Raw genomic sequence first — 26422 nt, 5'->3', positions numbered from 1 at the left:
AGGAATCTCACCCAATATGGGGCTCAAACCCACAACCCCGAGATTAAAAGTCTCATGCTATACAGTCTGAGCTATCTCTCAACCTGAGCTTGTTTAGCTCTTGGTCCAACTGTAATACTGTGGGGAGGGGGTATTGTTTTTGTTTGTTTGTATTATGGCATGCATTTTTGTGTTTTAATATTATAAACCGCTCTGTGATCTTTGGATGAAGAGTGGCATAGATGAAGAAGAATGCAATGTGGGGGCTCAGTATGTGAGCCTTGATGAGTCACAAAGACCTGGGTTTGAAGCTTGCCTCACCCCACCCCCCACTCAAGAGAAAGCCTTGTGGGAGGGGGAGATGTGCTTTCCTCCATTCCCCTCCTTCCTCTCTGCCCCACATATTTACAGTATAGTCTGAGATCCTTTCAGCTCCCATTCCTATGCTGAGGAGTTACGGTAAATTTGAGACCTTATGCCAAGAGCACATGACATTGCCTCGCACCCTATCAGGTTGTTAGGATACCTACCTCAATATTGCCTCCATCTGGCTTTGCCAACATGGTGCCCACCATGTCCTGCTAAGGTGCCTGCCAATCTTCCCTTCACCTCCAGTTCAGAAGTCAAACTCTTTAAGTTTGAGGGAGCTACCCCAGTTTCTCTCTTTGCTAGGGTTGCCAAACCCCCAGGGCTGGCCTGAAGCCTCCAGGTTTGCCTCCCCTCCCCTCTAGTGGCAGGGTGGTACTAAGGCCACACATGCACATCCATCACTTGGTGTACATTACACGATGGCTTGCATGTGTGAATGGACCACATAGGTTCCTATCACCTCACAGGCAACCTATTTTCTCAGTGGGGCCAGTTCACAGCCCCAGTCTCCAAGTGAGCAGAGGCTCTGTGTGTGGCGAAATCAAGCTGTCACCCACATGGGTGTAGCCAGGCTTTATGTTGGGGGGGGGGGGAGAACCTCAGTGAGTTAAGCATTTTTATTGATTTATTCAAAAGGGGGGCAGCTGCCCAGTGCCATTTTTCTTTAAAAAAAAAAGTTTAGGGGTACTCTAATTTTCCTACTCATATTGAAATACTGCGCCTCAATGAGGCCAAACTTAGGTTATTATTGTATTTTTATATTTTGCTAGAAGCTGCCCAGTATGGCTGGGGGGGTGGGATATAAATAATAAATTTTATTATTATTATTATTACTACTACTACTACTATTTCACAAAATGATTAGGGGTATGCGTACTCCTGCATCCCCCCAGAAAAAAAGCACTGGCTAAGCCCATGGTCACCCACATGCATGTGTGAACCACACCAACCTCTAAGCATTATTTTTTTTGGGGGGGGGGGTACCTCTACATTGCTGTTTTGCTGCTGAATGCTTTTTGAGATCAGCAGGACTTGGGGTTGCTTATTATGGCTGTTTATAGGGGTTGGTGTGGTTCACACATGCGTGAGTTTTCAGGGAGAAGGGGGGTATGTGTGTGTGGCCATCTGCCACGGGTGCTTTAGCTGAGATTCCTGCACTGCAGGGGGAGTTGGACTAGATGACCCTCGGGGATCCCCTTCCAACTCTTCAGTTCTCTGTTTCTTCGACTCCAAGACAGCGGGAGCCCGGCCCTGGCGAGCAGCAGCATCCCTCAGAGGAGGACCCCGCCGAGACCCTACACGAGACACCGAGGGAAGCGGCCTCTTTAAAGCGCCCTTGCCGGCGAAGGAGGCGGGGACGTCGCCACAGGAAGTGCCCCCTCCCGGAGCCGAGGAAGGGGAATAGGCCCCAAGATGGCGGTGGTGGCGGCGGCCGAGCGGCTCCTGTCGGAGGGGGAAGGAGGCGCCATGGACTCGGCGCGGCTCTCGCCGCCGCCTCTGCCCCAGCCCCGCGGCGGCGGCGGAGAAGCGCAGCCCCTCGAGCAGCTCCCGCAGAGCAACACGCTGGTGGGGCTGCCCATCGTGGCCATCGAGGGCATCCTGGGCTTCCTGTCCTACGACGAGACCAGCCAGCTCCGCCTGGTGAGGGGCCGCGTCGTGGGGGGAGAGGGAGGCGCGGGGCTGGGGGTGGGAAAGGAAGAAGCGACGCCTCGGACCCCTGCCTTGGCCTGGGGGGGGATTTGGGGGCGCGACACTTCGCATCCGTTCGCTTTGCCGTTTTCCCCCACCCCACCCCTCCCCTCCCCTCCGGATTGGCAAGCGTTTCCACTTGGTTTTTTGAATCGGTTCGGGGATCCCAACTCCACGCCTCCTTCCCCGGCTTATCCCTTTCCCCACTTGATTTGGGAGAGAGCGGCGTGGTCGCACTGGATGACCTCTGGATTCCCTTTCCTTTGGAAATCCTCTCTCCCCACTCTTCCTACCCACCTTGAAGAAATCGCCCGCTCTTTTTTGGAGGGGGGGTGGGGAGGGAGGGAAAGGGATCCATCCAGAGCTTTAACGGGGGAGGGCCAAGGATGATGGCCGCAGGTTGCAGCCCCTTTGCGGCAGAGCTCTATTCGCCTGCTGCGCCTTTTTCGGGAAAGATTGGGAATCGGTGGTACGACGCTGGGGGGGGTGAAGGTCTCCGTAAATCGGATCGTCAATGTATCTCACTAGAACCCCGTTCATATTCAGCATTCACCCTCCTTACCCACCCCGCTTCCTTGTATTTTGACTTTTTCCCCCTTGACAGCGTTTCCATTGCAGACCATCTCTTTATATAGCATGGGCGATGGGACTCTTCCGATGAGGTTGATCGTGTAGAGTTAATTTCCTCTACCATGCAAAGAGACTGCGGTACATAATCTATGCTTTGGGCCTGTGTATCATTTCTATCGTGCTTTCTAGTGAATGGAATGCTTTTCTTTCTTTCGTTTGGTAATTATTTAATGTATCTCATTGTAATTCCATAGAGTTGGGGGCAAGTGCATACTGCTAGGAGCCATTCTCAGAAGATCTCAAGTTCATCTCAACGCAGAAAATCCATGTGGCAATAGTCACATGGGAGGGAGGGAATTTGTGAAATAAGAAGGGTATCTACTGCATCTGTTTTAGTTCTGTTCTGGTAAAGGCACAGTTTGGATGCATTCAGTAGCTTTAGAATTTCAGGATCGTAAAGCAGATGTTTAATAATCTAAGGCTTATATTCTCCCTAAGCTAGTTCCTAGCTATGGAACAAAAGCTTTACTTTTGTCAGACTTTCTCTATATAAAAAATCTTACAACATTATTGAAAAAAAACCTCTAAATTGATGCTTTTTAAGATCAGGTCCATGTTTTGAGTTAGTCTACACCAGTGTCCAATGTTAATTTTTAATTTTAATGGATCCCCATGTATGTGCCTGTGAATGCCGTCTCTAGGTTTCTCTGCAAGAGTATGGCTTTTTCTCCACAGCAGTACAATCCTTTGTGTATTTACTTGGAAGTAAATCACATATTCATCAGTGCAGCTTTTCCCCCAGGTAATGTGCAATTGCATAGGATTGCAGTCTAGGGCACTCAGCCTTGGGAGTGCCTACTCCTTCAAGATAGATATGCATTGGATTACAAGACAGCTTTTTGTGATGAACAGTGTCATTGACTGCTTAAAGGAGAGCTTATTTTGATTCCTGATGCCTGAGATATTTGACACTTTTTGAAAATAAATATGACTATGAAGAGAATTTTGTTTGTTTTATTTCTCTTGTTGGTATGTGCAACCTATGGTCAAGGCAGTAAGCAAATTGACTAACTTGTAAAGCTTTGACAGGTTTTTCCACCTTTCAGTTTTCATTTTCTGTTACCTCTTCATCAAACAGCATTACAGCCCTTTGGGGGGGAAATTAGATAGATGTGTGTAATACCATGACAAACATCTTTGGTTAGAACAGGCATAGGCAAACTCGGCCCTCCAGCTGTTTTGGGACTATAACTCCCATGATCCCTAGCTAACAGGACCAGTGGTCAGGGATGATGGGAATTGTAGTCCCAAAACATCTGGAGGGCCAAGTTTGCCTATGCCTGGGTTAGAACGTTGAATTAGAAGGGGAAATGTGCATTATTGCTTTTGCCTCATATTCCTCTGATCTTGGAGGGTGGTTGCCATCTAACATGCCGCCCAGTTTTACACATAAGTGCTCAGAAGCTAGTCTCATTCTGTTCATCGGACTGTACTCACAGGTAAGTGAGTTTAGAATGGCATTCTTAATTTATCTTAAATATTATTATTAGAATTGGTGTAGCTGAGATTCCTTGCTAAACAGAAGCTGCTACCAGTGCTTTTTTTCTGGGGGTACACATACCCCTAAACATTTTGTGAAGTTTGGCCTCGTTGAGGGGCAGTATTTCAATATGAATAGGGAAATGAGAGTAACCCCCAAACATTTTTTTTTAGAAAAAAGCACTGGCTACTACAAAAGACAGCTGCGTTGGCCACTTCATCACTGTGCTATGAAAAACTAGCTTGGGTTAAATATTAAAGCACTATAAGAAAATAACAGTGGATTTCTAGTTGATATTGTGAAGCAAACACCAAACACCCTCTCTTTTCTCAGCTGATGTGTTTACTTGGCATCAAACTGATGTAGCTAAGCAGCCAAACATTCTATCTGCTTCACAGTGCATAGCAATTGACGGGAAAGATCCAAGTAAGATTCCTTCTTGCTTCAGTGGCTTGAAGAGTGGAATTAATCATATACAGTTGATTGTATTCATGGTATATAATGCAAATCTGATAAACCCGTACTAGCTGTCTAAAAGGTTCAGTTGCCCAACTTGTTTCCTTTTCCAATACAGTGGTACCTTGGTTCTCAAACTTAATCCTTTCCGGGAATCCATTCGACTCCCTAGACCGTTCGAAAAGCAAGGTGCGGCTTCCAATTGGCTGCCAGAGATTCCTGCACTCAAGCAGAAGCTGCGTCAGACGTTTGGCTTCCAAAAAACATTCACAAACTGGAACACTTCCAGGTTTGCGGCATTTGGGAGCTGATTTCTTTGACAGCTAAGCCATTTGCGAACCAAGGTACCACTGTACTTGTCCCATTTGTTTGTTGGAGCAGAGATGGCCCTGTGCCATGTTCCCATAGTGCAGCTTGGGAGCACCTCATGCAGTTTACTCCTGTCTAGTAGAAGTGGCAAAAACAGTTGTGCTTAGTGACATGCATATATTTATATGAGTGTTTTTGATGCACAATGTCCCTCCAGTGCAAGGGGGAATTGATTATTTGAAGGATATGTATGAGAATAACTTAAGCTGCGCTGCTCAAAAGTGAGAGAGATGGAAGGGCAGTCTTAGGTTTTGTTCTAGGTGCCTTGGGCTCCTGCAGCACAAAGCCCTACTGCCTTATATGCAACTTGATTTTGCTGTTTGCCATGACGCTGCCCACTCAGCAGTATTTTGCCCAAAGAGTTCAGACCAGGCTCTTCGTTACAAAGATTGAACGGAGATAATCATTCTGGGCTCCCATCTTCTATCACAGTTAAGATAATCCTCCTATCATGTAACAATTCTCCATCTGGTGATTCTGAAACATATGCAGATGTGAGGAATTACTGACAGAGCAAGTTAAGCAGAAAAAATTAAGCAACAAAACAAGCAAATATGCAGTTGTTGGGAAAGTGTTCTACTACCAATTTCAGGCAGCTTCTCAACAGACAAATGAATACATGGTAGAACATGAGCAGTAGTTCTTATGTGTTTTCCCTGTTCTGATTTTAACTTTAATATTAACAACATGTGCAACAAAAGGCTTATGAAACAGGTGATGAGTACAAAGAAACAGAACGGAAAATGACTAAACTGATCCCAGCCACCCCTTTCTCATATATAAAAATGAACCTTGAAAATATTGGAGCATTTGTATGTGTTTAAGATGCTTTGTTTAATAGCACTGTTGTGTTCTTTCACTTTATAGTTGTGTGCTGACATCCATAGTGCACAAGGTGCTTTCAATTTGTGGGATTTGAGCAACAACCTCCATGGCACATCCCTTTTGAAGGTGTTCAATGTACTGGTACGCACACTGGGTACTAGGGCGTTATTCATTTGTGAACCCCAGGACTGCTCTAGAAGAGCAAAGGAGAGAAACTGAGGGATGGGTGGGTGATTCCAGACACCATATTCTGTTTGATACCGGTAGCTTCAACCAAGATAATGGAAGCAGAGGTGATCATGAATTTGACACTGTTTGGCACCGTGTTTACATCCTGTGCTGATCCATATGCAGCTGACTCTTGACTCTATCCGCTCACTCCAGCCATGCCGAGGTATTTTTAAGCTGGCGCTTGGAGGCTGTCGAAGAATGGATGAGAAAGAACAAGCTGTAGCTTGATCCAGACAAGATGAAAGTCAGATCTCATATTAGTTCTCCATGCACTTGTCTCATTAAGACTGGGCTACTGTAATGCACCTTTGAAGAAAGTCTAGAAACTTTGAACTAGTACAGAATGTGATTGCCTGGTTCTTGGCAGGGGTCAAAAATCTGGAGGTGTTATCCAAATATTGTGTCAGTTGCAATGATTATCAGTGAGTTTCCAGGCCAAATTGCTTTGAAGCACTGAATGACTTGGTACCTGCGTCTGATTGGGAATATAAATGAGGGTAGTTAACTGGGTTTTGCATAAGCTATTGTTATTTTATACTGATGTTTATTGTTGCTATTTCTTAAAAAACATTATTGTGTTACGGATTTGTACTTTGAAATATTGTACGCTGCTCTGTGGAGTCCTTTTTCAAAGAGCAGAGTATAAATCCATTAAATAAATAACTATAAATACAAGCCTGCTAGTTTAGAGTAACAGGGATTAATACATTATTTCAGTGTACATGCTCAAAACACTTCTGTTTGATAGCATCCAGATGGCATCAACTTGACTATGCTTCTTGTTACTGATTTTCAGATATTTATAATTACTATACTTCCCAGCACAGTGAAGTATCCTGATCCGAAGGAATGCATGGGGGCAGGGGCTACATCTCTGAAGCCCTTCAGAAAGATTTACCGTAAATACCACTGCAGGAGGCACTGAAACCAGCTCCTGCAGGGATCTTCTTACATTTTTAAAGAAACGTCAAGGCTGTGAGTTACTCAGCACTTGCGTAGAATTGCAGGAAAGCTCTAGAATCTAGCTTACCTAACATTCTAACCTAAGGATTCTTTTTAAAAAAGAAAATCTCCCCAAGGCCAGTTTTTGTTGCTTATGGTTGCAAAGTTGCGTTTGAAAGTGTAGATAAATCTTGGCTAAGCAGCAGAAGCCAAAAGGATCATTGCCATTGCAGGTGATTCTCAGGAGTCGGGTGCTGAGTCTTCAATGCCTTGCAAAGCTTCTTTCCACCATTTGCCTCAAGGGACTAGCGGAAGCAGAACAAACAATTCTGCAAAATATAAGAGATCATACAGACTTGCGTAATTTATACAGGTTGTGGAATTCATCACCTCGGCATGTAGTTTAGATTCTCCACCTTCTGCTCCTGCAGTGTAACATCACTAACTATATCCTGACAAAGATATGAGAGACCCAGCTAGTTTAAAATGCAGTGTGGATGAGCTTCCAGCACCTGTACACAGCCCCTTCACACAAACGGGGAAATGAACCAGAAAGCTGTAGATAATCGTAGATTCCCATTATGTGCAAACCTTAATGGCTTCAAAGCAAGCCAGGATTTGGTGGCTGCAGAGCTCCAGTTGTCTGGGGTGGGTAGCAATTGCTCATAACCAGTGGCACTCAAAAGGAAGGGAGCACCTGCATAGACACTATTGAAGTTGCACATGTAGCTAGCCAAGTTGCTCACTGGTTTGCTGTACGGTTCCTGAGAGCTGCTGCCTTGGCTTGTCACTGAGCCAACAGTCTAGTTTTGCTTCTTCTGTCCCCTTGAAAAGTGTTCAGTGGAGCGTAAGGATTATATCCAGAAATACTTGGAAGGTGAAAGTAAGGGCCTCATGGTGCAAAACAAGCCAATTGAATGGACTTCAAAAGACAAAAAGAAGTGCAGGTAGTGGCATAAGTACTTAGTGTCTCAACCATCTTTGGAAGTTGACTGCTGTACTTTGAACAGCCAAACCTTCCAGACAAAAGGCAACCACATTGCACCGAATGCTAGAGTAGCCTTTGAGATGCCCACATACCAGGGTGGTATTCTAAGTACGGCAGTGAATCTAGGGCTACCTGGAGACTGCATTCAGGTGTTCGTGAAATAGTGTTTGCCACAAAGAATAGACGTCCATAATTCTCTGTTTCTTGAGGTTATAGGATCTCCTGGCAGCTATTTTTTCAGCTTTATACTAGCTAGTGAAGAGTACAATCTTGTCCCCACTCCCAATGCCACAATTGACCAATGCTTATGTGCGCCAGTTGTTATTCATGCTTTCTGTTCTTGTGCACGAGGCTATTCCAGAAAGTTTCTCAAGTGTCCAGGCACAGACCTATCAAAGTGTGTGGCTTCTGTCTACTAGCCATGATGGCTTTGCTCTGCCACCACACTTGGAGGCAGCAATACTTCTGAATACTGGTTTCTGGAAACCACAGGAAGAAGGAGAGCACTTATGTGTGAATCATTCTTGCTGGTTTCCCACTGGTATCTAGTGGGTCAGTGTGTGAATGGAATGATGGGACTAGATGGGTCATTGGCCTGTCCCAGCCAGGCTCTTATGTTCTTAGATGTTCTTCTAACTTACACTTAGTACAGGCAACCCCCAATTTGCACGGGGATTGCATTCCAGGTCATCGCACGTGATGGTGGAGACCTCATAAGCCTGTGCTGCCCTTTTCCAGCCACTTTTGGGTCACCTCAAAGCACGCGCGTAAATTGATCATTGTCTTTAGTAGAGGACAGCTCTGTTCTTGAGAGCTTTTTCTGGGGTGGAGGGGGAGATCACAATTTCCATCTCTTTTAAACTGGTTTTCTTTGCTCGTTTTCTCTTACAGTCCCCCCCTATAAAAACTTGGCTAAACTTATTTTTGGGGGGTGCTTCTATCTGGCGCTAGTAAGAAAAACACTCACTCTTTTTTTCACAGCTTTGATTGCTTTTTAGGTTTATTGACTGTGAAATTTCCAAACATATAGCAAGTTGGACCTTTTTGAGATAGTGGTGTCGGTTGGATATTAGATAAGAATTTCATATATGTTCTCTCAAAACTAGTCATTCATGCAGCAGGGACTGAAGATAGGAGGGCAGTGGAACAAGAAGGGGATTTGTCTTAAACTTGATGTGGGGGTAAACTTTGGACACACACTTGACATCACTTGATTCAACCTCTCTCAAAATGATAGCAGTGCCATACTGTGCTTGTACAACTATAGACTTGGATTTGGGGAATTAGCTTTACTGTAATTTAAACATCTAAAACCATTAGATATTGTGCAAAAATCTTCAGTGAACTAAGAACAGACCCTCCTTGTAGGCTTACCATCTGATCACAGACTAGACATACAAAGTTATGTTTTAATTGTTTTGATTTTTGTAAAGGAATTTGTTGCAACTTTATCCTATATTTCATTTTAAAGTGCATGTGGTTTTGTTTTGTTTTGTTTTGTGAGTCACTTAGAGAACTCCTGTTATAGAGCAGCTGTATAAATGCAGAGGCAGTAATTAAGTAAGCAATCAAGTGAAACACTGGAGCAAAGGGAAGGAAGGTAAATGAGGAAGAGTCAGTGGGGAGGGGGAAGTGAAAAGATTTCTTAAATGTAAGAAATGGAGGAAGAGAATTGGGTAGCATAATGGTATAAAAAGTTTCCAAGGCTATTTAAACTATTTATATACCACTTAACTGCAGTTGTTCTCTAAACTGCATTATTTTTCCGTGTCCAATCAAGATTTGCCTAACTCGGTTGGTCCATTACTCTGTGGAAGCCTATCTCAACAAATGGTAATTGGAAGCATACTACCATTTAGGTTCCATTTTCAAGCTATTATAGTCAGTATCTATCCTTGATTGATTCAGTCCTTCTTGAAAAGTGGCCTTTGCCAGTGCCATGATAACGTTATGTGGTGCTTAACTCTGCAAGTTCATAAGGTGAAGTGCTTTCTTTGACTGAAAGGTATTTTCAAAGGCCTACTTCATCAAGTGTGTGGGCCACTTCACGTGTTTTATGAAGTAGGGTGTAACTTAAAAAAATTCATACTGCAATGAATTGGTTGTTTCTGCCTTAACAAATTACATATTCTGCTGTTCTGGAATTAATAGGGAACATCCTATTACTCTGGTTATTTTGGTAGACCCTGTGTAGTTTTTCTAGTTCTGGAATACTTTTTCTGTGATGCACCTGCATATACGGTAATATTTCAAATATGGGTGTATCACATTTCACATAGAAGTGTCATTAAAGTTTTTGTTGTTTTATAGTTAGTATCTTTCCTAATAGTTTCTGACATTGGCTTTGACTCCTTACACCTCTATTGCAACATTCTGAACTGGCATCTTTTGGGAGACATGCTATGGCCCCCAAATATTCTGTGTAGCTTTAGTAGGGGCACTTTTCAGGGATCCCCCAATTTCAGACCACATGTGGTTTTTTCCTCAGTAATAATATTGGGCTGAAAAATTTAAGTAACTTCCACAAATGCTGTTAAAATGTATCCTTTTGTTTTAGTAGTTTGATCTTGAACATACTAAAGAGTGAGTTTGAATCTTAACTATGAATCTTGCTTCCCCACTGCCAAAACACCCAAAATTGCATGTCTGAGCTTCAGCCAAGTAAATAGGTACCAGTGCAGCGGGAAGGTACGGTAAATGGTGTTTTCATGCACTCTGGCACTCGTCATGGTGTCCTGTTGCTGGCCACATGACCCAGAAAAGCTGTCTGCGGGCAAACGCTGGCTCCCTTGGCCTGAAGTCAGATGAGCGCTGCACCCCATAGTCAAGTTTGACTGGACTTAACCATCCAGGGGTCTTTTACCTTTTTACCTTTTACATGAGTCACATCCACCATTTTATTGTTCGAGTTGGTATACAGCCTTTTGGAGATCCTTTATTGTGTAGGATTTAACTCCCTGAATATGTGGGTGTCAGTCTGCAAACCTACCTGCCCCTTTATTCATCCCTACACATATTGCTTATGTGTGGAATTCTATAGCATTAATGAACAGAACCGGTTTCGTTTCTATGTTCCCAGGTAGATTTTGACGGAGGTTGTAGTATTTTGCTTTGCCACTAGGTGTCAGGGTACGCATATCATTTCCGAATGTGTATATCAAGGAACTCTACTTAAGTTAGTGGGTGGAGAAGATTCACATTAAATTATGATATGGGCAGTGCTGGGTTTTTCTCTCTCTTGCTTTTGTGTGTGGTTTTGTCATAGCTGGCAATGTTTCCCTTTTTTAAAGGGAAATCCCCTTATTCCGAATAGGATTCCTCGCAAGAAAAGGGAAAAGTTGACAGCTATGGCTTTTGTGCTGCGGCAACATTGAAAATTATTTCTGATTCATAGATGTCAAACCACATTTGTAGAAGACAATACAGTTGTTTTAGAGATGCTAGCCCAGGGGAGATGGGAACATGCCAAACATTTATACCTGTCACGAACTGTATGTTTTCTAGGCACCTAGGTGCTATATGAACCCAGTGTTTTTCCAACACGCAAAGCATTAGTACATCAAGTCGTTCGTTTGGCTTGTAATCTGCTTTCAATCTCTTTTATGTCAGGGAAAGCTTAGATCGGCATGCTACAATTTAACTGGAGGTTCCAAGATCAGAGACTTTCCAGTATAAATTAAGAAACTTCCCTGATTTGTAGAATACGTTACAGTGGCACATAACGTTATAAACTTCTAGTGCTCAAGTATAACTTTCAGGGAAAGATGCTGTAACTGTTTTCAAGGACATTTTGTTAGTTTCAGGTATAAAAAAAAGTTTCTTCTTTTGCTGAAATGTAGATGAAAATATATTTAACAATGTGGAAAAAATAAAGCCTTTCTGTAGTGTATATTGAGTGCAGAGCACAGCAGCCTTTTAAACCAAACACCCCTGGAGTTCACGTTCTTTCCGTGTTACCTTTCAGAACTTTCTTCTTTTTTAAAAGATGGAAGTTACCTGGCCATTAATAAGAAATAATAAATACCTTCCTTCAGCAACTGGTTTGATAACACAACTATGAACATATTTTGGGTTTTACTGCATTTTATTGTTTGTGCTACAAAACTGCACAAAGAAAGATGGGCTAGAAGTAATTTTAATAATATATGTATATTGCTCCTGGTTATAACTCTTACTTGGTGTCTCTTTGGAAGGCCAGGTCAATCTGTGTTAGACTTCATAATATATATATATTTAATTTATATACCACCCTTAATCCAAAGATCTCAGAGTGGTTCACAAAATCTCCTTGTTTTAAATGTCTGAGTGAGGAGAGCCAAATGACTTTGGTCTTCTCGCTCTCCTTTGATGGTTGTTTTTCCCCCTCCTGTCTTCCTCAAGATCTTTCCTGATTTTTTCTGGTACGGGTGTGTATTTTCAGCTTTTCTTTGGGATAAACAGAACCTGTTTCTTCAGTCTTGCCTCATGTGTATGGTGTTTATAAACCTTTAGTCATCTCTGCTTTCTTCATAAACTTCTCCAGTTTCTCTGCATTCTTCTTAAAATCTAAAAGAAAACAAATCTTCAGCTGCCACCCTGTTCATGCCCAGTAGGTGTGTTGTCCAGTAGCTTTGTATCACTGAAAGCTTAGAAATAGTTTTTGTGCAAGCAACTCATGTTCAGAGAGGAAGCCGACTGTGTCCTTTGTCAATGGCCAAAGGAACAAGGATAATTGCCCCCCCTTCCATGGCAGTGGGCAAACTGGCCTGGCCCTCATCATTGACCAAAGAAGGAACATCTAAAGAAAATATACCGGTACCTTCCTGTTCCTTCTTGCCAGCCAGAACGGTGTCTGCTCCAACTGATGGTTGTCTTGGGAGTGCAGAATAAAGTGAAAGGGGACACTGGCCTTTGTCATCTGGGTTGCCAGGTACCTGTCCATCTCTGTTCAGGCAAGAACAGTGAGGGAAGATCACTGTGCCCCAACTGAATAGAAATGCCAGATAATTAATTAATTAATTAATTAATTAATTATACCCCACCAATCTGGCTGGGTTTCCCTAGCCACTCTGGGTGGCTCCCAACAGAAGACTAAAAACAGAATAAAACTTCAAACATTAAAAACTTCCCTAAGTAGGGTTGCCTTCAGATGTCTTCTAAAAGTCAGATAGTAGTTTATTTCCTTGACATCTGATGGGAGGGCGTTCCACAGGGTGGGCGCCACTGCCGAGAAGGCCCTCTGCCTGGTTCCCTGTAACCTCACTTCTCACAGTGAGGGAACCGCCAGAAGTCCTGTTAATGCACACGAGGCCGAAATAGCTTCTGGAAGTTAAGCTGTGCGATTCTGCCAGGGCATTTTTGTGGGCTTTTTGCTTAAAAGAATATGAGAGGAAATAAGCTGCATTCTTGGCCTATCGAGTTTGCAGGAAGCAAGAAATGGTGTAGTGGTTACACTTGGAAATGGAGGCTTATTGACTAAAGTGCGACATTATAATTAGTCGGCAGCTTCCTTTTCCAGTCAAGTCAGAATGTAGTTTGAGGAAACAGTGAGAGGAAGCATTACATAGAAAGGAGACATTGCAGTTCCAAGTAATTCTTTCTGTCGGACTCCAGCACCAATGAGTCTTGGCCAGGCCTAGCTAATGGTCAGAGAGATAGGAGCCATAGTCCTGCAGCAGTTGGAAGGCCACAGGTTCCCCCAGCACTTGTCTGTAGCATAGTCCTCTTGAGGACTGAACTGTTCCTTTTTTAAAAGGAGAAACAAGTGCTATAAAGAGTAACTGCAGTGTGCAGACAGCTGTTACCAGAAATTTGGATGGAGGGAAATACAGACACACCCTGAGTTGGTAATGCATAAAAACAAACAAGTCCTTTTTTAATTTAAGCTTGAGACGTGTAGGTGTAACACTGGCTCCCTATATCCCATGGTTTACAAATTGGGCGCCAGGCTCGGGAATAATAATAATAATAATAATAATAATAATAATAGTAACAACAACAACAACAACAACAACAACAACAACAACAACAACAACAACAACTCAATATTTATACCCCGCCATCTGGCTGGGTTTCCCTAGCCACTCTGGGCGGCTTCCAACAAAACACTAAAATACAATACCCTATTAAACATTAAAAGCTTCCCTAAACAGGGCTGCCTTCAGATGTCTTCTAAAAGTTTGGTAGTTATTTTTCTCTTTGACATCTGGTGGGAGGGTGTTCCACAGGGCGGGTGCCACTACCGAGAAGGCCCTCTGCCTGGTTCCCTGTAACTTGGCTTCTCGCAGCGAGGGAACCGCCAGAAGGCCCTCGGTGCTGGACCTCAGTGTCCGGGCAGAACGATGCAGGTGGAGACGCTCCTTCAGGTATAGTGGACCGAGGCTGTTTAGGGCTTTAAAGGTCAGCACCAACACTTTGAACTGTGCTTGGAAACGTACTGGGAGCCGGTGTAGGTCTTTCAAGACCGGTGTTATATGGTCCCGGCAGCCACTCCCAGTCACCAGTCTAGCTGCTGCATTCTGGATTAATTGCAGTTTCCGAGTCACCTTGAAAGGTAGCCCCATGTAGAGCACATTGCAGTACTCCAAGCGGGAGATAACCAGAGCGTGCACCACTCTGGCAAGACAGTCTACTCACAGCAGTAGCAGCAGCTACTTGCACCTTTACAACTTTCTACCTTGTTCTGGCATTGTTTTTGATCTTTTGCCATTCTCTTTTCCCTCCACATCTTTTCCTTTTGTGTGACTTACCTTTTAGTCTGTAAACCTGAGCATGTGCCTCAGCTTCTTTTTTATTATGAGTTCCTTCGGCAGATGAAAGAGTGGAATAAACATACTGTATAATAAATGGAATTGAAGTGAATGTTATAATTTTTAAAGAATCCATTTAAGAAGAGTGTAACGCCACTTGAGAATTCATTCATGCACCAGAAAGCATGGATTTTTTTTGTTAAGACATCAACATCCACACCATGTGAGCAGTAAACATGTTCTGGAGTTGGAGCTTTGGAACAAATTATTTGGAAAGGGCAAAGTGACGGTTTTGTAATCTTTGGAAGTGGCCCCATTTCAAATTGTGCTGTGTAGCCTTGTGGCACTCAAGACAAACTGGTTAATCATAAAAGGGGCTCACAGCTTATTAACTACTAAAGAAGACACCTTGAGTATTGTTTTTGTATTTTCAATGTAGGTTTGTAAGCGAATGGACTTGGTCTGCCAGAGAATGCTGAATCAGGGATTTCTGAAAGTGGAAAGATACCACAACTTGTGCCAGAAACAGGTTAAAGCACAGCTCCCAAGGTATGTGCTTACCACAAGGTCAGAAGTAATACTCCTTGAAAATCTGTATTTGCAAGAAGATTATATAAGGAAAGCTGCTTTGCAACCAGTTGTGAAACAAATATTTAAAGAATATATCCTGCTTGTGCCTGATGGATTTGTGACAGTAGTCAAGGTTCTGCATATAGCATGAAGAATGAGCTACCAGTCCTGTTTGTGCACCTTAGCACTGCAGCAGAACAATCTGTACCTTGAATAATTTTCTGTTTGGGTTGACTCTTCCCCCTCTGCTTGGCCCTAGGCTCTCATTTTGCTTGAGTGTCACTGCCTGTCTTGCCTTTGGAGAAGACAGGCGCTATCAGTGATATCCTATAGTAATACTGTAAGTCATCTTTCACCATCCTGGGACCCTCCAGATGTTTTGAAGTATAATTACCTGACCCTTGGCTGTACTGGCGAAGACTGCTTGGGAGTTGTAGTCAAAACATCTTGCAGGCATCGTGTTAGTTACCCCTGCTGTAGGTCAGTGGGATTATAAATTGCATGGCACACACTGGAATAGGATAGTGAGTTTTGTTTGCATATACCCACTGGCCACTGAAGGGTGTGTGTGTGTGAATTTTAAAAATAATAGAGAGCAGGGCTACATATGGGAATTGAAAAGCCCCTGTATAGAAGACTGTGCCTTCCACATCGCTCTATATCCTGGTTTATGTACGGTATTTAATGCAGGTTATCATTCTGTATGCTGGTTTTTTGGCTTCTCAGCACTGCCAGAGGTAGAACTGATTTTAAACGGAGGCACTTACAGAGAAATGTTGAAGTACTAGCTTCTCAAATGTACAACTTGAGGCCCTTCTATGGAAGCCACAGCCATTTAAGGTCAAGGAAATCACCTCCCAAGTTCAGCGTTTCCTGAATGGTAACACCTTCTATATGGTACTCTCTCTCCCCAGGAAAACTCCAGCTCAACTCCCATAGCATTCAAAAAGCTGGTTAAAATCTCTTGTTTTGCAGGGCTCTCAGGTTGGTAAACAACTTTGAGTTCTTTACTGTCTTATCTCTGTGCTTTATTCTAATACATTATCTTCATATACAAGGTCTAGCATTTTTTAGTACATTTGTAAGCACTTTATTCTAATACATTATCTTCATATACAACGTCTAGCATTTTTTAGTACATTTGTAAGCTGCCTGAGGGTCCCATTTGGGATCAGAAAGTTAGAACTGCTGGGGGGAAGCTCCAGTCTGTGGGCCTAATTAGGTGTGCCAAGCCTCCCCCTTTGACCTGCAAGGCTATTTTAGCCAAGCAACATCCACCTGCCCTACACTTGACATCACATATTACTGTAAAACATGGCTAAGTTGAACATGTCTTTGCAGACACTCACCGGCAGCACCCACAAAGCATTGTGCATGGGGCTTCCCAAGATCAGCTGATCAGTCAGCGCTTTGTGGGCTGTGCCCTTACCTGTGCCTTTTGATTTCAAGCCATGTGGGCAAAAATGGGTCTCATAATGTCAGGCGATGTCCCGCCCAACTGCCAAATTTGGCTTGGAGAGAGAAACAATCAATCCCTAACCCATGGGTAGGCAAACTGAGGCCTGTGGGCCGGATCAAACCCAGTTGCCTTCTGGATCTGGCCCGCGGACGGTCTGGGAATCGCCGTGTGGATCACCAGCGTGCACATTCTTCCCCTCTCCCTCCCTCGGTGGTGGTGGCGGCGCCTCCTCCCTCCCTCCTCCTGGCTTGTCCCCGCCCCGTCTAGAGGAGGAAGGGGACTGGGCTTTGTTGGTGCCAGCTGCAGCAGTGCTTGAGTGGCCACCATTTTAAGCAGCCCCTCGCCGGAGCCCTTTTGCGCGCCGCTCATCATCCCTCCTGCCCCTACCACTCGCAAGACAGGTAAGCAGCCACCAGGGTTCATGGTGCTCTTGGATCATTCCCCCCCCCCAATATAGTCTGGCCCCCCACAAGGTCTGAGGGACAGTGGACTGGCCCCCTGCTTAAAACATTTGCTGACCCCTGCCCTAACCCATCCCTGGGCTATAACATAGGTCTGACATGGGAGGCTGGAGGGACATTGCTGCTGCCGTGAGTACTGCAAGGTCCATTTCCACATGGCAAAGGGGGCAGGGCCCAGACTCACCCTGAACAGTTAAAAGAAGCTCCTGGGAGTCTGGGGCTGCCCACTAGGCCAGGTGGAAATGGGCCTTGCAGCAGGGAGTGTGTGGAAAAAAGAGAAGGATATTACTGTTGAATTAAATTAGCAACAGCTTCTGGTATCTTCGCATTAGGTGCTGAACTGATAGCATACGCAATGTCACCTGTATCCAGTTCTTATGCTATAGTGTGAAATATCAAACTGCTGTTGGAATTCTTCTTGGACTCATGCAAGTGTGGCAATGGTGGTGAGCAAAGGAGGGCTATGAGCGATGTTCTAGCAATGCATTTTCCTCATGTATTTATTTTTAAAGTACTCCATCTACTTTTCAAGGAAACTCAAGGCTCTTTAGTTTCACCCATGTCTGAAAATTATTTGGAAAACAATATGAAAATTGTTGGATCTATATAAAATCAGATTGAGTCATAAACATTATTATTTTGAACTAGAATGGAAAAAAATGGACGGCTTCTTAAAGCACACATCATTTTTGGTGACAGAATCTGGTAAACTTCCAGACTATATTGCTCCACCTGTCCTGCAGATCTCTGCCGTGTTTCTCACTGTTTTGGATGTGTCTTTGTAGACGGGAATCGGAACGGAGAAATCACTCGCTAGCTCGCCATGCAGACATTCTTGCTGCTGTAGAAACAAGACTGTCCCTGCTAAATATGACCTTCATGAAGTATGTGGATTCTAACCTCTGCTGCTTTATACCTGGGAAGGTAAAGTCCAAAAGATGGCTGCATTAAAGTGTGATGGAATAAGTCATTAGGGCTAAACTTTGTTTTGAGGAGCCACTGATGGAAATTCAGAACCTTCTGTAGGCTTATCTCAGAGGGTTCTTATCTAAATGCTGTTCCTTTGTTAATAACGGATTGGCTTGTGGAAATTAGACATTATTAAAGGATATGCTACTCTTAGCTTTTGCCAGTCGCCATGTCTCAACTTTTCTCGTTTGTTTTAGGTAATTGATGAAATTTATCGTGTGTTAAGGTATGTAAACTCTACCAAAGCTCCCCAGAGAGCCCACGAAGTCCTTCAGGAGTTAAGGGACATTTCATCGATGGCAATGGAATATTTTGATGAGAAGATTGTTCCAATTCTAAAAAGAAAATTGCCTGGATCAGATGTATCAGGACGGCTTATAGCGGCAGCTCCAGGTACCTCATGTATGCTCTGAGTCTTTGTACATTATGCAGCCAGTGGGAAGCTATAGTACTTCCACTTTCTTGTGATTTTTGTCTCCTCTGAATGTTATCATTAAAAAAGGGTGTTCCATTACTATATTAAAACAGAACATAACGTTTTAAAATAGAAACTATTTGAAGGATCCAGAGAAAAAGTGAGAAGCATTCTGCTTGGAAAGTGTGCTTCCAGTTAATGTGCATGGAAGGGGGAAGGATGATAATTTCCCCCACCCCAATTCTATATTCCCCACAAATCTGCTCTGCTTCCTTTGGAATAGGGTGGGAAGTGGTTTGCAGCAGCCGCGAGGGAGTATAGGTGGAGATCTCTCCCCCCCACCCACTGCACCCACTTCTGTTCCTAGAACTCTCCACAGGATTGAAGGCCCTTCTGTGAGCAGAGTTGTCCTTTGGATCCAATCCAATGGCTTCTAAAAGGAAGAACCTTCCTTCTTTGGTTATCTTGCTTATAGTCATGTCTTTTGTACTACTGAAAGTAACTTCATATTGATGTATGCACGGCTGGAAGCACCAGATTGGTTCTGCCAGTGAGCCTGCACCACTGTATCCTCACTGCCATCATGCTTTATCCCCCTTCCATCCCAGTAAGTGTGTTTATATGTGTTGGAAGCTGCCCAGAGTGGCTGGGGCAACCCAGCCAGATGGGTTGGGATGATGATGGTGATAATGATAATATATTATTTTTATTATTATTATTGTTGCCTAATTTTTCCTTAACGTTGCATTAGGAAAAGCAGCGCCATGACCTAAAGTATGATGGTAATTTACACTTTTTGATTTGGTGGGTAGAACACACTTTTCCTGCTCTCCCTTAATGTTGATACTCCTACAGTCAGAAATTAAATTACTTTCTAGAATCCTGTCCTGGTGTGATCGTACGATTAGGCAGTAGGAGGTACTGGTAATTATTTCTTGTGCGCTAATTTTCTCCCTTAAAGCAAAAACTCTAGTGCAGTGTAATGTCTTGTCAAGCTCTTGTTTTTTGCTAGTTTATTATCTGGAATTCCAGCTTTGCAATAGAGGCCTTTAGCTCTCATCTTCTTTAGGTTTGGATTTGGGGTTGATAATAGACTCTAATTACTGAATGATGTAAAATTAATATACCCAGTGTTTTTTCTGGGGGTGCTCAAAGAGTATGCAGTACTGGTGCACTTCCCTCCCCCATTAAAAGTGTAGCACTTACTGTAACAACTTCATGGTTGAGTACCAGCACTTTTTTTTCTATAAAAAAAGCACTGAATATACAATACAATAGCCTTCCCAGTATATAGTAGCAACAGAACATAATACAAACAGAGTAACTGATAATATAGAACTCTTCTAACAATACATCAATAATTAAAATAGAAAAGTGTACAGTAGTATAAATTAATAACAAACTTTTTTTTAACCAACATGATTCTTACCAAACTAGAGCTGGTAAAAAATCTTTAGTCTTAGGATAGCCTCACTCACTCTGTACCTGTTCAAAGTCCCTTTTTAATAACCAAATCACAAATATTTTTTTCACATAAAATGCAAAGAGATTTTTAGCTATCAAAATAGACATTGAATATAAATCAACTTGGCTTTGCTTCCTCTATATCCTTCCTTCCTTCTGTTCTATATATGATATGCTTCCTACAGTCTTCTATTTTGTATACAACTTTGGCCAGTAAAACCAAACTTGAATCCTAAAACAAAGCAGTGTTTACTTTTTGCCCAAATAATTCACTCTTTATACTTAGAGTCAACCTTTAGAGGGCAGCAGCCGTATCTCACTTTCCAGCACTAAATTTTACTTTGCTTATAGGGAGGTCTGGAAGCATGAGGTTAGTTCTTAAGAATGTTATTCAGGTACTTTACTGGAAACAATTACTGCAAGGCTTGGGTAACATTCAATGACATAACAACCATATTGCTGGGGGCTGATTATGTGGGTCCTGATTACTGAAGTGACTGTTTCCCATGAAGGCTGATTTCATAAGAGAGACCCATGCAACCAACATCTGTTAACATGGCTTTTTTGTTTACCGTGAGGAGCTCCTGAAATAGTTGGGTTAAAATGTAAAAGGCCTCCTACATACCTGGAGTAATATTTAAGGGCAGGATACAGTGGTACCTTGGGTTACATACGCTTCAGGTTACAGACTCCGCTAACCCAGAAATAGTACCTCGGGTTAAGAACGTTGCTTCAGGATGAGAACAGAAATCATGCTCCAGCGGCAGTGGGAGGCCCCATTAGCTAAAGTTGTGCTTCAGGATAAGAACAGTTTCAGGTTAAGAACGGACCTCTGGAACGAATTAAGTATTTAACCCGAGGTACCACTGTATACAGCTGGTAACGTAATGTTGAAACAATATTTAAGGGGTGTGCTCACTTGAAGGGCAACCTGTTCTGCTGGCTGCAACCTAGAGTAGGAGTGTCTCTAAACAGCACTTTCCTCTTTACCTGTTAAGCAGGAATGTTAAAATCTGTGAATATGCTCAAGTCTTGCACATGCATTAAATTTTGTTTATATGCTGGGGAATAGTTATAGATTTGCTTGTTCACATTCACATTGCAAAACTTGATGCTCTGTTTTGAAGGCATAAGACTGAGTGCAAGTCAAAATCTGAAATGAGACGGGGGGAAATGTAAATTTTCTCTTCCTGCAGTTCCAGGTCCTTCTGCAGCCTTAACAACAATGCAGCTCTTCTCCAAACAAAACCCATCGAGGCAGGAGGTCACCAAGCTCCAGCAGCAAGTGAAAACCAACGGTGCAGGCGTGACTGTGCTAAGGCGCGAAATATCGGAGCTTCGCACCAAAGTGCAAGAGCAACAGAAGCAGCTGCAAGACCAAGATCAGAAACTGCTTGAGCAAACGCAGATCATAGGTGAGCAGAATGCCCGACTGGCTGAGCTCGAACGTAAACTGCGAGAGGTTATGGAAAGCGCAGTGGGCAATTCCTCAGGGTCAGCACCAAGCGAGGAGACTCCTAGGAAAAGGAAGAAGGCTGTCGAATCAATAGGTGCGCTTAGGAAGTCTAAACGCCTTCGAAATAATAAATAACTTTGGAATAAATGACACCTCCAGGAGGATGTACTGCTTTAGTAGCCCAAGCAGGTTGTCTGGTCTGGATACGGCTATTCAGAGCATGGTGTCATTTAGGCTGCTGGTTCTTCAGAACACCATAGACTTGAACAACCTTCTCTCATTGCTGAGATCTTTCTTCCCAAACCTGCCCTGCTTCTGTTTGAGTGGGCCTACGGCACAGAATCATTATAACTTGCCATAGATTTGTACTAACCACACCTGCTCTATCACGTTCTGAAAAGTTAATTTTTCTTTTTCTGTGCAGATGACTATTAAAGTGAAACTTATATTTATGCATCTGTTCCTGTAAATGAGTATACTAAATAAACCCAGGCTTAATTGGCTAGAAGATTAAAAGTGGATAAACAGCAGGTGTTCTCTTCACTTGAAAGAACCGCTTTTTGAAAATCTCATGGGGGGGGTTGGCGGGGGGAGGTTGACTTTTTTGTTGCAAGCGACCAGGTTTAGAATGTCTGAAAAGTAGCTTATAAATGTGGGAGTCAACATAACAAGTAAATATGACTTCTGAAGCTTACAGTATTGGCTATATATATTTTTGTAAAACTTTAACAGGCAAGGGACTTCAGTTTAGATTTCACAAATGCATACCCTCCTCCTAAGCATTTGGAGCCATATTTTTATCTTTGCATGGAGAGACGCATGCATTGCTTAGTCAGCTTGGTAAAGCATTTGCCTGGAGTTGCAATTAAATTGTTGGCCTCTGTCACCTTTTGTACAGCAATTTCTTGGTTCCTTAGCCATGACTTTGCATTTGCTTTCAGCACAGCTGTTTCTTTTCTTGCGAGGTCATTTTATCTTACTTTTGTCAAGAGTATATAAGCCAGACTATTTTGCTGCTTCTGCTTGCCTATAGATAGCAGGTACTCTTTTATCTAAAGGTTGATTCCTTTAGCCTGTGAGTTTCTGATTATACACTACTGATGCTGATTCAGCGGTTCAAAGACTATTAAACATTGGATAAAAATGATTTGTTCTTCGTATTACACAGGCTTCCTAAGGCATGGTTCAAATTCTAAAAAATTTATGTTGAGAGAAAGACCTTACTGTTACATTGAAATAACTGTCTAATACTGTATTCCTTATCATAAAAAGTAAATTGATTTCAGACAAAAAAAGCTTTAATTTCTTTTGCATTCCTTCCATTTTGAATTTGTAACTGGAAACGCATGTCTTGCACTGTACAGTCTGGATTTGTCACTTTAACAGCCTCAAAGTTGTAATGTACAGTGAATTTCTCCCTGGTTGTATTTTTTTTTAAGCATCCAACAAGTATTGCTGTCCATGGTTTTTAATTTGCTGTTACCAAACGATGTCACTGTTGCTCGACTGTTACATTTTTCTCTTAATCTGCTGTTGCCGAATGGACATATTTTCACAAGAATGAATTTGAAACGAGAATAGAAAATTGAATTTGAGGGGTAGTTCAAAAGGCCACTCGTAACTTAGACATTTCGCTAAAGTACCTTGGTTTAAAATGGAAGCTGCTTATTCATTTTCATTTGTCAAGTTAAAGATAAAACACAAAGCTTTCCTAAAGACTGTTCTGGGCTTTTTCTTAAATGTTAATCAAAGTCCATTAATTCATAATTTGGAGTAGATTTCCCCCCCATAAAACAATATATTACAATTTGATGTCCAGAGTTTGGAGTTTTGATTTTTTAATGATATTGTTTTTGCTATCTTAAGGCCTTTTTACTGTTTGTGTCCCCGTCCCCCCTTTTAAATGGGAGCAGACTCTTGTGTCTTAGCAGTGGGCATATATTCAACTGTCTCAAGGATAATATATGAATTTTAAAACATTCACTTGAAAGTTTCTTATTTTTGAGGAGCTCTGTTGTACAACATCAGCATGATTGATCATTAGAAATAACTACTGCGGATGCATTCCAGAGTGGGAACACAAATGGTCGTCTTCTCAGCAATTACTGTGCAGTGCATTTAATTTCTTTCACTATCCAATCCAATATCCTTGGTTTGCAATGCCTGAGAAGCAGGATAAATAGGATTCTCTGCACCTGTCTGTGTAGAACCACATAAGTATATAGCACAGTATACTGACATTAACACTGAAGTCTGCCTATCTACATGCTAGGCCCTCAACCAGGTATTTTCAGAATAACACCCTATTCGTGAGCTACCAGGGAAGTGTGTGCCACTTTCTTGTGGTTGAATCCTACACAAACATCTTCAAGAAAGAATCACAATTGTGAAAGTGGTTCGTTCTCATGATTATGGCATGGGAAGGAACTTCTGTCATTTGCTTGACCCAAATTGGTCCTCTTTACAGATACTACTGAAAGACCATCATGTCAGAAACGCCCCATATTCCTCCAGAAACATATTACTCTTGGGTAACCACAGCAGTACTGTATTCTGCAGAGCAACTGTATTTCCTGGTCAGGTTTGTCCCTGTTAAATTCTGCTGTCCTCAGTAGTCTGGAAAACTGCTTTGCTAACTGAAATTAATACCTGCCCCAGGTTTAGAAAGCATCTGTACAATCTCTACTCACAAATTTTACAGCTGTTTTGCAATAACGCCCATCTCTTCAGTGAATGATTGAAAGTATTATTGAAATGGAAGCTGGAAAAAGCATTCAAATTTCTAGAGTACAATTCTCTCTGCATAAATTGAGGAGTCATGTAGGTAGTGTAATTTTCCATGTATAAGACTGTTTATTGCTATATATATATTCATCTTATACATGGATAGTGAATGCACAGGGGCTTGGGTTTGGGCTCTAGCACGGGTGGTGTGGGCTCAGGTTTGGACTCAGTCTCTGGCCCCCTTTCGTAATTAGATAAACTTTATTTGCATTAGCCAATGGCCATAGCAACATAAAACAAGCAATATATACAATTAAAAAGACAACAATGGGTAAAAAGGACAATCAGATTACCAAGATTATCGTTCAGATAGTGGCTGCTAATCTCATTGCACCCTCGATAAACCTAGCAACCTTTGCTGTTGTCTGATCATTTTCATCTGATAAAAAAGAACAACGTGGCCACAGATGGGTGGCCTGGGATGGTAAGTAAGAGTGGGGTGATGATCTCATTCCTCAGATCTTTATAAAGCAGAAAGGACAGGAGAACATGAGCCACTGTTTCCAGATTGCCATCTGCACATGGGCAGAGTCGTTTCTCAGTTGGAATCTTTTGGTATCTGCCCTCCAGTACGGCAGAGGGCAGCACATATAATCTGGCCAGTGTGAAGGCACGTCTGTATTTTGGGATAGTTAATCTATACAAATATGGTGCCAGGGAATCAAACTGGGGGTGGGGGGAGGCATACCAAGGACGTTCTTAATTAAGGGTTCAAAAAAATAGGGGTCATCTTATACATGTGGCTGCCTTATAGGCAGAAAAATACAGTACTGTCATACCTTGGAAGCGGAACAGAATGCGTTTCAGAGGTCCGTTTGACTTCCATAGCATTTTACTTCAAAGATGCTGTTTCCAATTGGCTTCAGGAAGCCCTGCCAGACGTTCAGCTTCCAAAATAACATTCACAAACCGGAACACTCACTTCTGGGTTTGCGGCGTTCGGGAGCCAGAACTTTCGACTGCTAAGGTGTTCGTCAACCAAGGTACGAATCTACTTGTTTGCATTTGCATTTTAACTCATTAGTGCAAGGATTTATGCTTGTGCAACAGAATTCCCCACTTGCACCATGCACCCTCCCCAAATCTGCTCTCGAGGGTTGAGGGAACACCCTAGAAAGTTTAGGGGGCATGTGGGTGGGGGAGAACATTCCAATGTGAAAGCAGAAATCCTTGCACTAACAGATTATTCACTTACTGCTACTTTGAATACAACCCATTCCTGCTAGCTTTTTCAGGAAGCTTACTATCTGTGTTGTAGCTAGGTGGCAAAAGACACACAGCAGCGAGACCAGATAGACTTCCCTGGAGATAATATGCCAGAGGTCTGGTGCTATGATGGAGGAGGTTGTGCCCCTCATGGCTCCCTGCTAGGTTTGCCATTTGAAGGAGTGATGCGCCCAGCTGGACCTGATGGTCACAGGGAGGAGGAAAATATGGGAGAACCTGATTCTTGATAATACCTTTCAAAGCCCTTAGCAGTTTAGAATCTAGGTAAGAATCGGAGCCTTTCAATGAGATTGCAGCTAGACAAGGTAATGAAAATTAGACCACCAGAATTATATACCGGTACTTTGTTCAGCAAAGCCTGCTGCAATAGTCTGAGGGGGCTGTTTTAAACTGACCACCATTTCTTGACATACTTCTGTGGCAAATGCTGGCAACACTAGAGAGAGAGAGCAGTACAGTTCAGCGGCATATGCAGTGAGCTCTCTAGCATCATAAATATATGGAGTGCCTATATGGATATGTAATAACATTGTAAACACTTCAGAGCACAGACTTTGGTTATTGCAATCTAAATTACCGGCAGCAGGTAATCAAAATGTGTTTTCCATATCATGTTACTCTCCCTTCTTTTCCGGAGGAACATGGCCTTCTTCAGTTTCAAACCCCCACAAATGAAATCCCTATTCTTTTAAAAAGCTTTTCTACTAAGAGCAGGTCCTTAATGATGCTAAAGTGGCTGTGGACAACCCTTGGTCACATTTCATGTAGGTGTTGGGAGCCCAAAAGGAGGGCAGGAGGGGGGGGGACCTGACAATGGAAGGAGATGGAAGAAAAGGACTTGGTTAAGAGTGGCCTGTCCCTCTCCTGGCAATCTGAAGAACAGGGAGGAAGAGGTAAGTGTGTGTGTGTGTGTGCGCGCGCAGAGAAACAT

The 26422-nt window shown here is 42.8% G+C and overlaps 1 protein-coding gene and 1 long non-coding RNA gene across 2 annotated transcripts in view; one reads left to right on the top strand and one right to left on the bottom strand.

Annotated features, from left to right (window-relative positions):
- Positions 1–1626: 1626 nt before the first annotated feature.
- Positions 1627–23459, top strand: FBXO28 (F-box protein 28). The gene is made up of 5 exons (XM_083733700.1): positions 1627–1989; positions 15126–15235; positions 17962–18100; positions 18343–18538; positions 21221–23459. Exons 1-5 carry the CDS (start codon positions 1762–1764, stop codon positions 21613–21615), a joined length of 1068 nt encoding a protein of 355 aa, XP_083589826.1. The 5' UTR covers positions 1627–1761; the 3' UTR covers positions 21616–23459.
- The window catches only part of LOC310842088, a 34886-nt gene continuing 12071 nt past the window's right edge, over positions 3608–26422 (bottom strand). Inside the window, exons 2-3 of the long non-coding RNA XR_014562839.1 lie at positions 5602–12503; positions 3608–5571 (exon numbers count right to left, since the gene is read on the bottom strand). This is a non-coding gene — a long non-coding RNA (uncharacterized lncRNA). The remainder of the gene's footprint in view (positions 5572–5601; positions 12504–26422) is intronic.

The sequence above is a fragment of the Podarcis gaigeae genome, assembly GCF_964106915.1.
Source record: "Podarcis gaigeae genome assembly, chromosome: 3".
Classification (NCBI taxonomy): Eukaryota; Metazoa; Chordata; class Lepidosauria; order Squamata; family Lacertidae; genus Podarcis; species Podarcis gaigeae.
Note: the sequence above shows the minus strand (reverse complement) of the source record. Positions and strands in the feature narration are given on the sequence as shown.